Source organism: Leopardus geoffroyi, chromosome C1 (assembly GCF_018350155.1).
Source record: "Leopardus geoffroyi isolate Oge1 chromosome C1, O.geoffroyi_Oge1_pat1.0, whole genome shotgun sequence".
NCBI classification, from domain to species: Eukaryota; Metazoa; Chordata; class Mammalia; order Carnivora; family Felidae; genus Leopardus; species Leopardus geoffroyi.
In genome coordinates this window covers 48,401,793-48,414,148 of record NC_059328.1, presented here as the reverse complement: position 1 = coordinate 48,414,148, position 12,356 = coordinate 48,401,793, and the positions used below count along the sequence as shown (strand labels likewise).

General features: G+C 43.0%; 1 protein-coding gene across 12 annotated transcripts in view; it reads right to left on the bottom strand.

Moving 5' to 3' along the window:
- Window positions 1-12,356, bottom strand: part of FGGY (FGGY carbohydrate kinase domain containing) — a 419,791-nt gene that overhangs the window by 345,353 nt on the left and 62,082 nt on the right. For all 12 annotated transcript variants that reach the window (XM_045477592.1, XM_045477599.1, XM_045477591.1 and 9 more), the window contains one exon: window positions 3,248-3,336. In XM_045477592.1, the coding sequence (XP_045333548.1) occupies window positions 3,248-3,336 (89 nt within the window). The remainder of the gene's footprint in view (window positions 1-3,247; window positions 3,337-12,356) is intronic.

Sequence of the window (12,356 nt, the reverse complement as noted above, 5' to 3'; positions counted from 1 at the left end):
TGCCAGACACTTAATGCAAAGACTTCCTGCCAAAATCGATAGAGAAAGGGAACTAAATAAAATAGCTAATTCCTTCAAAACATTTCTCAGCACTGCACTGGAAGTTTTTCTGTGACCTTAGTCAGCCCAAACAATAATCCCATGGACTGTTGTCACTGTCCCAATTCTACAATCGAGAGACCTCAGAGGCCTTACTTGATTCATCCTAATAGTGCACAGGCTGAAACAGAGAAGGGAGGAGGAGCTGAAAGACTGAGGAATGAACAGGAGAGATAGATATAATAAACAGGGGTTCCAGGGGGAGGGCAACCACCTCACAAGAGAAACTCAATCCCTGGTGCCCAAGGTCCACAGGCCCTGCTCTAGGAGAGGGAAACTGGACAGGAGATCTCTGAAGGTACTCATAAGTACGGGGCAAGGGTGGGGGAGGAAGTGAGAATTGCAAATTTGTAGTAATTAAAAGAGAATGACTCATGGGTGTCACAGTCAATTTTTAAAAAATGGCAGGGATAACTGGACAGCCAATAAATCATTTCTGAGCATTAGCCTTTCTGCTTCCTGAGGGTTTCAGACTGTTGTGGGTGGGGACAGAAGCCCCCGAGAACATTCTGATGGGCCAAGAAGTTCCCCATTTGAAATTTACCAAGTCCTTTAACTGTTTTTAATACTTTCAATCCCTCACAGGTGTGAAGCACCTTAGTGTCATCTATCATTTTCATGTATATTCTGTTAAGCATTGTTGTCCAAAATTACCTAATCATATATAACCACCTGGGGCACTTGTTTAACATATAAATTCCCAGGCATCCCAGGTGAGATATGCTTAAAACTGGAAGCCCTGGGGAACTGTGCTTTGGAAAAATGATTCAGCTGATTCCTATACTCAGGCTAGTTCGGAAAGACTGCTTTAACAGGATCCTCTCAACAAGTTTTCAAGATAGGTATCCTGATCCCCATGTTAAACATAAGGAGAGTACGGTTCAAAGAAGGAAAGGACACGCCCAAGGTCACACAACTCCTGTCTGGCAGAATGTAGAAAGACAAATCACACTGTGACTCCACAGTGGGTATGCATGGCATCTAAATCTGAGCCAGAGTCAGCTTCAAGAAGTCCTGGGGCGCCTGGGTGGCGCAGTCGGTTAAGCGTCTGACTTCAGCCAGGTCACCATCTCGCGGTCCGTGAGTTCGAGCCCCGCGTCGGGCTCTGGGCTGATGGCTCAGAGCCTGGAGCCTGTTTCCGATTCTGTGTCTCCCTCTCTCTCTGCCCCTCCCCCATTCATGCTCTGTCTCTCTCTGTCCCAAAAATAAATAAACGTTGAAAGAAGTCCTCTACTTGGGGTCTTAACTATGGCATCAGAGACCAGGAAATGGAGACTATCCAGCACCATCAGAAAGAACCAGGGAAGAAGTCAATGCCCTGGGTTGAATAACACTCAAGGAAAAAGAGGACAGCAAGGTTCTCCTCTATTTGTAGTTCTATTTTTGAGTCCCCAAATTTTGCAGGCCAATGGGGTATTTCCAACACCCCCACTATTGGCACTCTTTTAACTAATAGGTCCATTTGGCTAAAATGATGGAAATGCTTCTTTCACTACTGCACAAAGGTAGGAAAAAAGCCTGGAGAAAGGTCCTTCCAGAAATAACTTCTGACAATTAATGTCACACCAAAAGAGGAATGCCCCAGATGAGATCTTAAAATCCACACACTGACATCCCCGCTGGTGACTGCAGTGTAACAGTGACTCAATTGTGCCTTCTGGGGGTAAAGTTCACACCAATCCCCAAGAGCCTGCTCCCCCAGACAGGGTTAAGTACCTGAGGTGTGCAAAGGATGAAGAATGATGTGCCTGCGAAACATGTCCTCTACTATCTCCTTTCTGGAAGCCCCTAATGCTGAACTCTTATCAACTCTCTATAAGAAAAGTTCTAAATCATACAAAGTGAGTTAGACAGGAAGAGCACAAGAAAATGGCACTCGTAGTCCCAGCTTCTCTTGACTTTGAATAAAAAAGAAAATGGGGACGATTAGCCTTCCCTGAAGGAGCTGACTTTAAGATTCAACACCTGCCTCTCCCTAAATATATATAGATATATAGATATAGTTTATCTATATATAGTTATATAGTATATATATATGTATCTATATATATTTAGTGTATATATATAGTATATATATATTTATCTATATTCAGTATATATTTATCTATATATATTTAGTATATATGGGTTTATCTATATATATTTAGTATATATAGATTTATCTATATATAGTTTATATAGTATATATATAATATAAATATAATATATATACTATATTATATAGTATATATAATATATATAGTGTATATATATGTATATATATAATATATATATATTATATGTATGTATATAATATATATATACATAGTTTATCTGTCCTCGGGGAATGATCCCCTTCCTCACAGATTTGTTGAACATAAATTATCTAAATTATTTTCAAGGTAAGAAAACCCATCTCCCACCCTGCCCTACTGCCCCTCCGTATGTATCTCCTGAAATCTGAGGCCAGGATGACAATAGACTTGCATACTTTGTGATTTCATGTCCAACCTGTCTCTGTTAAATACACACACACACACACACACACACACACTGTTAATTACAGCAGGCTGCTACTTTACACTATTTTTTAAATTGTCTCTGCCATGTAGCACATACTTATTTATAATATTCATAATTTACTGAAAAATATTGTGACTTCAACATACAGACCTCTATATTCTGCAGTGATTCAGGTATATTACTATAAAAAGCAACACACCCATCCAGTTAAAATCAACTTCTTGAAAAACATATCTTTTGCCTCAATTTTAGGGCCTATCCAGTTAAAATCAACTTCCTTGAAAAACAGATCTCTTGCCTTCATTTTAGGAGCCAAAAAAAATATTTTTCTTTTATTCACCATGTAAAAAGCACCTTTAGAAAAACAGTCACATTTCATGACGAACTGTTCATGTCTCCTTCAAATGTGTCCAATTTTAATGAATGGTCTTCACCTTGGATACCAACATTCCAGGCTGCATGGGAACAATGGTGTTTGGGCATGTGCAGTGGACGTGGAAGATGGATTCAAGATGTTTCAAGTATGTAAAATCACATGCAGATGTACAAATAGTACGTCCAGTCAAAGCGAGTTAAGAAAGCAATATATATACAGACACCCGAGAATGGATGAGTGCAAATAAAATCCAACTTGTAATTAACATACCGTGCTGTGACACCTGTTGCCTTCCACGATAAGAAGTCTGGGAGATCAAAGAAATGTCCCGCCTTATCCCAGCAAGTCTCTCTTAAGTTCTGCCAAATTAAATACATATTAGAATCAATTATGGGCTTTTTTTCTACCCCTCCCCTCTTTCAATAATGTTTCAAATTTTTCAAAACAAAAGTATAGCCAACAATGTCCAAGAAAACATCTGTTCAGGGGCTGGGGGCCAGGGGCAGGGATGGTAGAAAAGTAGTACCTATAGAGGAAAGAAAAATTGGCAATTATTGATCCTTCCCCAAATGGCCATCATCTCCCTTTTATCCCCTTGGCCAACCCAGAGGGAGAAGATGCACACTCTGTGGGGGAATGCAATCTATCTTCCTCGTGAAGGGCCACAGGATACACTTCAAGGCATCCAGTAAGATTTCAAAGCTGAACAGTTTTAAGTTGGGAAGAAAACCACCCTAAGAAACTACCCCATGGGGGGCGCCTGGGTGGCACAGTCGGTTAAGCGTCCGACTTCAGCCAGGTCACGATCTCGCGGTCCGGGAGTTCGAGCCCCGCGTCAGGCTCTGGGCTGATGGCTCAGAGCCTGGAGCCTGTTTCCGATTCTGTGTCTCCCTCTCTCTCTGCCCCTCCCCCGTTCATGCTCTGTCTCTCTCTGTCCCAAAAATAAATAAACGTTGAAAAAAAAAATTTTTTTAAAAATTAAAAAAAAAAAAAAAAAGAAACTACCCCATGGAAGAGAATGTGTCCTGCCATGTAAAATTCTCCCCACACCAACAGGTTCCAAAGGCAATAAAAAAGTTGGTCCCTGCCTTCAAAGAACTTCCAGTCTAAGCCAATGAGAATGGCACAGAACCAAGGTATTCTTACAAGATACCTAAACATTTGTTTCTTCCAGTCTCTTCCGCAGTGCCAATGTGGTCAGAATTTTTCTTGCCACTGGGCTTTTTCTTTCCTCTGCCACCTCTGTCTGGAATTCCTCAACCACCCCCCTGTGGCTTCCCAGGACCCAAGTCGCCTGCCCCTTTGGTTAACCCTATCCACCCTTCCTTGGAGAAGCCTTCCAGGATCTCCTACTCAGGGTGGGTCTGACTCTCCTACAACCCATACCATCCCACAATTATTTGCGTGCTATCTTCCTTTCCCACCAGATTATATGCTCTACAATGTCAAAGAGCCTAGTCCCTTTTATGCACTATGATATATCCCACAACCTTCTCCTCTCCTCCCCCTACCTAGGACTGGACAGTTAGCTGTGAGGTAGAAACCACCTGCTTCCAATCTGCTTATTACACACTTAACTGGACCAGGGATGGACATGTGACCTAACTGAGCCAATCAGATTCCTTCTCCCACGAATTTAGACTCAGGATCCAAATGGAGTCATTTCACTTCTGCCTATGAATAGAACTGGAGGGGAGATAAACTTGGAAACTTGAAGTGGCCCTTTTCTGCCAAGTACCTAGAGAAGCAGAACTTCACAAAGAGAAGAGTAAAGCAGACAGAAGCGGTAGCAAGAAAGGTTTCCTACCATCCAGGCAACTCTCCAAGTCCTGGTTTCAATTATTTCCTTCCCAAGTGGCTACAACTAAAAGGAATGTATCATAAGCATACAGGGCTCTTGGGGGAACCAGGGGGCCACGATGAAGAAGTTCCCAAAGAGACGTATTCCACTGTCCGCTAGAGGGTGACACACAGTGGACGCTCAATAAATATTTGTTGAACAACTAGACAAACTGCTCATTTTTACCTTCCAATCTCTCTCATGTGAGTAATGCTTCAGCGTTTAGAAGTGGATTCCGCATGCGTTATCTCCTTAGAATGAGGGAAAGTTCTGAGTATTATTACGACTACTTTACAGACCTATTACTGGCCTTTATCTACCTTTGCCCTCAAATTCTCTGAGTTCCTACTTCCTCCTTCCCTATCACTACTATATGGACTATCTGTGCACAACAGAGAAACTGAGTATAATCCCAGGTACAGGGTCCCATTAAAATGACAGTAATATCAAAAGGGTTAAGATGTAAATGGCAGCATGAAGCCAATTTCCTATTACTGTTGTTGTCTATTTGTTTTAAATTCCAAAGCACTGGGGTGAAAGCTTACATTTAGGAAGGGCTAAGCTCTTTGAACGCCCATACACGTTAACGGTAAACAAAGTGAAACTTAAAGCTGACTGAATGTGCCTAACACTGCTGTGCCTTAGTAGTATCTTCATACCCTGATAGGTCACAGTCAGAAAATGGTAGTCTGAAACTGTGTGAGTCAAACGACTCGGATGCCTTCGGGGCAGTCCCCAAAATCTCTTTCCATGTGCTTTGTGGTTTCAGTGATCAGTTTCTAGGGAGAAAGAGAAAATGCAGCCTCCTTCTATGGGCTCCAGAAATCCAAGGCCAGTCACCAGAAATGAACCACTAAACCACGGCAGCAACACCCAGTGCTTCAAGCCAAAGCCGAACAATGTTCCTAAACTCCAAAAACAACTGCTTCTGTTAGATCTCGTATACGGTCATTAAAGACTCTGCATAATGAGAGCTTTCAGCCTGGAGCCACAGGGACATCCACTGTGGACAATGGGACCCAAGCAAATGTCTCCAAGAGAACTTGAAGCTTCTTGCCAAAAAAAGAGACACGCTGCAGGCAGGAGGCATGAGGCAGCCAGGGAACATCATTTCTTCTTGAAACCTTGCCAGCTTCATCTACCAAAGCCACATACCCCAGTCCAACCTCTCTCTATAGGATGAGAAGCCAGAAGCATCTAATTAGAGGTATGAGGTATCCTTAAGAATAGGCATGGTCTTGGAGGAACAGGGACCAGCAGTCCCCGCTTCCTCTACAAAAGCAGTCTGGAGATTAGCCAGAAAACAGAAGGCAAAGCACCTGGGTGGCTCAGTCGGTTAAGGGTCCAACTCTTGATTTCGGCTCAGGGCACGATCTCACAGTTGGTGAGATGGAGCCCAGCGTTGGGCTCTGTGCTGACAGGGCGGAGCCTGCTTGAGATTCTCTGCCTCTCTCTCTCTCTCTCTCTCTCTCTCTCTCTCTCTCTCTCTCTCTCAAAATAAATAAATTTAAACAACAACAACAACAACAAAGAGAAGAGGGCAGAGTTTGCCAGGATGAGAGGGAATGTCTCCTAAAGCCTGATCTCTTACTTTGAGATGCTGGCAGACTCTCTGTGACGATCTCATGCTGTTTTTATGTTGAGCTACATGATTCACAAGTGCTTTGTCATCAAATGCCAGATGGGCCAAGAGCATGTAGCCCCATGGATGGATTTTTAATCCAGTTCTGTGGGAAAATCTCTCTTTCCATCCCACTCTCCAGTACATGGTCCCAGCTGAGGGCCTCAATCTTACTGAATTACTTCTATTTTTGTAACCATTGGGCCTGCATGAAGACACCGTGATTGCACTCCTATATTTGTCCACAGCTCACAAACAGCCCCCGCATGCCTCATCTCATGTGATTCTCAGGGCGGTTCAGAGGTGTGTAGGCGAATATACGGCAGTCTCATACTAAGGATGTACAAACAGTTTCAGACAGGGCTTACGCCAAAGTGACATGGGACTCGTAGCTCTAAACTGAGTGCTCCTTTCTGCTCCTATGTCACAGTCACCACTCTGAGGCTCCCAGACCCATCAGAGATGTGGGGTTTGGCCTTTGGGGAGATTCATAATGGAAGCTACAGCCATTCTTTACAGAAGAAAAAAACAAAAGCCCTTTCCAACACATTTCTGTACACAATTTAAAATTTTTCAAGGGTACCTGGGTGGCTCAATCAGTTAAGCAACTGACTTCGGCTCAGGTCATGATCTCCCAGTTCAGGAGTTCAAGCCCCACATCGGGCTTTGTGCCATCAGCAGATAGATCCTCTGTGCCCCCAACTCTCTGCCCCCCCTTCTCTCTCTCTCTCTCAAAAATAAACATTAAAAAAATAAAAATTTTCAGAGAGGTCACTTCCAATCCCAAGCAGCTCACTTAACTTCCTAATAACACCTTCCACGCACAGATGGTGTACCAGAAACAGAGAGCACAGAGTAGGCCCTCAACACACACCAACTTCAGCCGTATCTCATCATGTGACAGCTGAAGCCAGTTCACACTCAAAGCTCTCTGTGCGGAACGTTCAGCCTATCCTCCAGTTACCAAGCAACTAACAAAAACGAGTCTTTTCAAGAAAGAAAAGAAATCAGCTGTGATCTGGGGTATAGGACTCGGCCCTAAAGGCTTCTGCGTTCCAATAACGATCCTTTTGAGCTCAGCAATCCCCCAGGCTTGAAAGCAACCAAAGAGAACAACTTTTTCCTTTTTTTAATCACCTATAACTTCATGAAACCACAGCATTTCTTGGGGGGGAAGTTACAACTCAAAGCGCACACACAGTGGCGGGGCTCAGCAGAGGGTGGAGGCAGAGCCGTACATCCAAGATTCAGAGCCAGGCAGCGGCCGCCCTGACAGCCTCAGGGCATAGAGATGGGAATTTCTCCCATGCCCTCTCTCTGTCATGTCCAGGGAGGCAGCGAGGTATCCCCTGGATGCTCGATGTTGAAAGAACTAATAGGAGACATAAAGCAGGTCCCTCCGTGTATGTCAGGAGACATCAGAGCCTAGAACCGGCATGAGAAGGTAGAGATGAGCAACTCAAAAGTATTTTGTTGTTAATTGCACAAAGATTCTGTCTAGGCTACCTGTTGTGTGCAGTGGAAAAAAAACAAAAAAACAAAAAGAGAGCTTCCCCTTTTTATGATAGAGTTATGAGGCTGACTCACCAAACCTGGGTATCAGGCTCATTACATTATTGTCATACATCATCTTATTAATTACCTTTTCCATTAGGCACACCTTCCTCTAGCTCTGCTCTAATTTTCTTTTGAAAGGTCTTGATTTGAAATTTCTTTATGCCTTCTGAAGATTCCCCACTCAGTAAATGATCCTTCCTGAAGAGCCCAAGCACTCATGATGTTGTTTTCTAGCATAACTACCCATGAGAAAGCAACATCTTATCCTCCTTCTACCTTCACGACTCCAAATTAGGGCACAGGCTGATAGGCCAGAGAAGAAAGAGAAAATGTAATCCTCAGTGTCATTCTTAAGAGAAAAGTGATGCTGAAAACGTGGAGTGGGTCATAATCCCCAGCCAGAAACCTCCCAGAATGAATGAAACAATTGTGTGTTTCAACCTCCCGTCCACAAAGAAAAAGACCAAACACCGGACCTATTTCAAGTCAGACAGGCAGATACGCTGAGATGTTTGTGCTACTAGAGGCATCTTGCTAAAAACTGAAAACTTACCATTACATTCCCTTGTTTAAAATGGTCCGACAGCTCCTCCTGGCCTCAAATCACATTGAACTCCTTGGCATGGCTCTCAGGACACTCAACACCCTGGCTCCAACCTGGCCATTATGATGATGAATCCTTCTGGGCTCATCTCCTAGCATGCTCCACCCGGTACTCACCTCATTGCCTTCACTTTGCCCAAATGCATTATGCTCCTCTCCATTTCCAGGCCTCTACTTTGATTGACTTCCCCACATTCTCCCACAACCAAATTTCTACTTTTGATCCATATGCAACTCAAATGTCACCCTTTCAGCGAATCCCTCCAGTCCCTCGTCGTAGCCCAATTATATATACACATGCCTAAATCCACCTCAAAATGACAAACTCTCGGAGGGCAAAAGCCAGCTCATACATGGAAAAAAAAAATGCAAAAAGTTTCAGAAGGTATAAAGAAATTTCAAATCAAGACCTTTCAAAAGAAAATTAGAGCAGAGCTAGAGGAAGATGTGCGCAATGGAAAAGGTAATTAATAAGATGATGTATGACAATAATGTAATGAGCCTGATACCCAGGTTTGGTGAGTCAGCCTCATAACTTTATCATAATATTTTGTGTGTGGCCATATATTTGCCTCTAATGAGTAATCACAGACAAGGTTCAGAGGAGGGAAAAGGCTTTGGGGTTAGGGTTGCCAGAAAAGCTTCATGGGGAAGAGATTTGAGCGGAAGCCTAGAGGTCAAGTAGACTAAGTATCTGTGCCACTACTGAGAACGAAACCCAAGGAACAAAAGTCTGAATTGGCCGGACTGTCCCCATTAGAGAAGGATTCATTTAACTGTACCATCATAGAATTTACTTGTGAAATGAAATAAATCCATTGTATAATTTCAACTATTTCATTCTTAAGAACTAGATTTATATGCATCCTCCCCCACCATCTCTCCTAAGGCTCAACTACTGTACAAAAAGGCAAACTTAACAACCCACACTAGTGTTGATTTTCCAACCATTAAAAAACATGCTCATTTTCATGAAAACTGATCATATTTAGTAAAGCTGACTTTGCCAGGGATGTGACACCACCACACGCATTAGGAAGACAAGGCTGTGGAATATGGGCTCTAAGAACATCAGGCAGACCTGAGTGTGATTATTGGCCTCGCCACTTCCCAGCTGTGTAGCTTTAGGCAAATTAATTCTCTAAGTCCCAGTTTCCACAAGTGCCGTATTACTAGCATCTATCTCCAAACATGTTGTGAGAAACAAATGAAATAATGTAGAGTGCCTGAGAAGTCGACAAGTTTCATTCTAATTACTGCCACAGAGTCCCATGTTTTTCAAAGCACTTTGACATGCATGATCTCATCTGCTCTGTATAATTCTGCAGGGCAGGGAAGGCAAGAAATTATCAACCTCACCTTGAAAGTTGAGCAACTAAAACCCAGAAAGGGAGCGCACTGTCCAAAGGTCACACACAGATAAGTGTAAGACAAACTAAAATGGAGATCTCTAATGACCAGCCCAGTGCTAGTTCAGGTGCCCACCTCCCTAAAGCATTAATAAAATGCAAAAGCAACAGAAGGAGAGACGCTATGGTGATAGAGAACACAATTCCTTGTGGGTGGTACTGTCTACAGGAGGGAGCGAAGGAGGGAGTCCTAATATGAAGAGAAGGCTTTGGAATGGGTAAGAAGGTGTTGGAACAGACATGAAAGAAAGCAGAAGATCTGGACAAGAGGTGAGGAGGTCTTGCCTAATACCTCATTCTCCTGGATCCCTTCATGACCTTCTCATTGCTTTTCCATCTTGAGTACCTTTTCCTTTGTTGCCCTTTAAGCGTGGACACTCCCCAGAGTTCCTCCCTCACCCAAATGCTCTTCTTACTACTCACATGCTGCCTGGGCAATCTCAATTACTCCTACCATTCCAACTAACTTACAAATTGAATGACTGATTTGCCAAATCTCAAACCCCATGCTCTCCTCTGAGACATGGCTTCTGGATGTTCCACTGCACCTCTAATGCAACATGTGCAAGAAAGAATCTGTTATTTTTCCCAAAATGTTTCCTCCCCCTTGATTTGTCAGTTGATACACTTACCCAAATGGTCATCTTCCACTTCTCCTTCTCTCTCATTGCATACATCCAATCATCCATATCATTTAAACTCCCAATTAATTCATGATGAGGTCTCCACCTCTTATTAGTATTAGGGTTCTCCAGACAAAGAGAACCAAAAGGATATATTTATTTATTTATACACACACACACCCCAACCAAAAGGAACAAAAAAAAGGAATGTCATTCATTCAAAATAACGTTTTACCAAATGTCTGGGCACTTTGATGCCCAGTCAAATGGACACATAAAATTAACCATCAGACTACCTCGTATCATCATTATCCTTTTTTAGTCCATCACATTCCATTGCCCAGATTACTGCTATCATACCTATGGCATACTCTAGAAGTTGCCACAATTCTTCCCTTCCCTGTATTAACGCCCTTTGCAATATAGCCCTGCAGCTCTTCTCATCACGAGGTGAATCTGTTTCTACACCACTTCACTTGGTCTTGCCTTACAATTTGCTTTGACCACTGGAATGGAGCAAAGGTGCCACTGGGCTACTTCTGAACACAGGCTTCAAAACACCTTGCTTTTGTCTTCTTGGAATATAGTGCTGCCAGGTGAGGCAGCTCAGCCCGGCCTGCTGGACAACAAGAGAACACAAGGACATTTGGCCAAACATTATTTTGAGTGTATCTGAGAGGGTGTTTCTGGATGAAATTAACATTGGAACCGGTCAACTGAGTAAAGCAGATTGCCCTCCCCAATGTGGCCTCATCCACTCAGTTGAAGACCTCAGTAGATCAAAAAGGCTGAGTAAGAGGGAACTTCTACTTGAACCACCTGTGCCAAGACTCCAGCCATGCTGAAGAGCTGAGCAAAGCCAAGATCAGGAAACCCTACCCCAGAAATCTACTCTACTCTTGAATCAAGAGTCGAGACCAGAAAAATCATTTATCTTAGCTCATCCCAAATCAGCAACCTGCATAATTATGGAGTAAATAAATGGTTAGTTTTATCCTCCATTAAATTTTGAGGTGGTTTGTTTCCACCCTAATGCTTTCAAATCCTACCCCCTTTCAATTCCACCACCTACACAGCCAATTAGAATACAATAGTCTATGTATGGGGCACCTGGGTGACTCAGTCAGTTGAGCATCCAACTTTTGATTTCAGCTCAGGTCATGACCTCAGGGTTGTGGGATTGAACCCCACACCTGGCTCTGCGCTAAGCATGGAGCCTTCTTATGACTCTCTCTCTCTTTCATGGGGCACCTGGGTGGCTCAGTTGGCTAAGCATCAGACTTCGGCTCAGGTCATGAATTGCGGTGAGTTCAAGCCCCATGTCAGGCTCTGTGCTGACAGCTTGGAGCCTGGAGCCTGCTTCAGATTCTGTGTCTCCCTTTCTCCCTGATTCTCCCTGTCTCATGCTGTCTCTCTCTTTCAAAAATAAACAAACATTAAAAAAAAAAAATTCTCTTTCTCCCTCTGTCCCTCTCCCCCACTCATGCTCTCTGTAAAATAAAAATTTTTAATAAAAAATAGCCTATTTAACATGTACATTTAACTATATAAATAACTCATTCATTCATTCATTCATTCATTCAATAAGTATTTATATGGTATCCTCTACATGTCAAGTACTGTGCCCAATGCTAGGAAAGGAGCAAACAATAAGAGCTACCACCGACAGGGAGCTTTCAATCTAATATACTTGTGTCCTTCAAAGTTTTCTACTACCTTTGGAGTT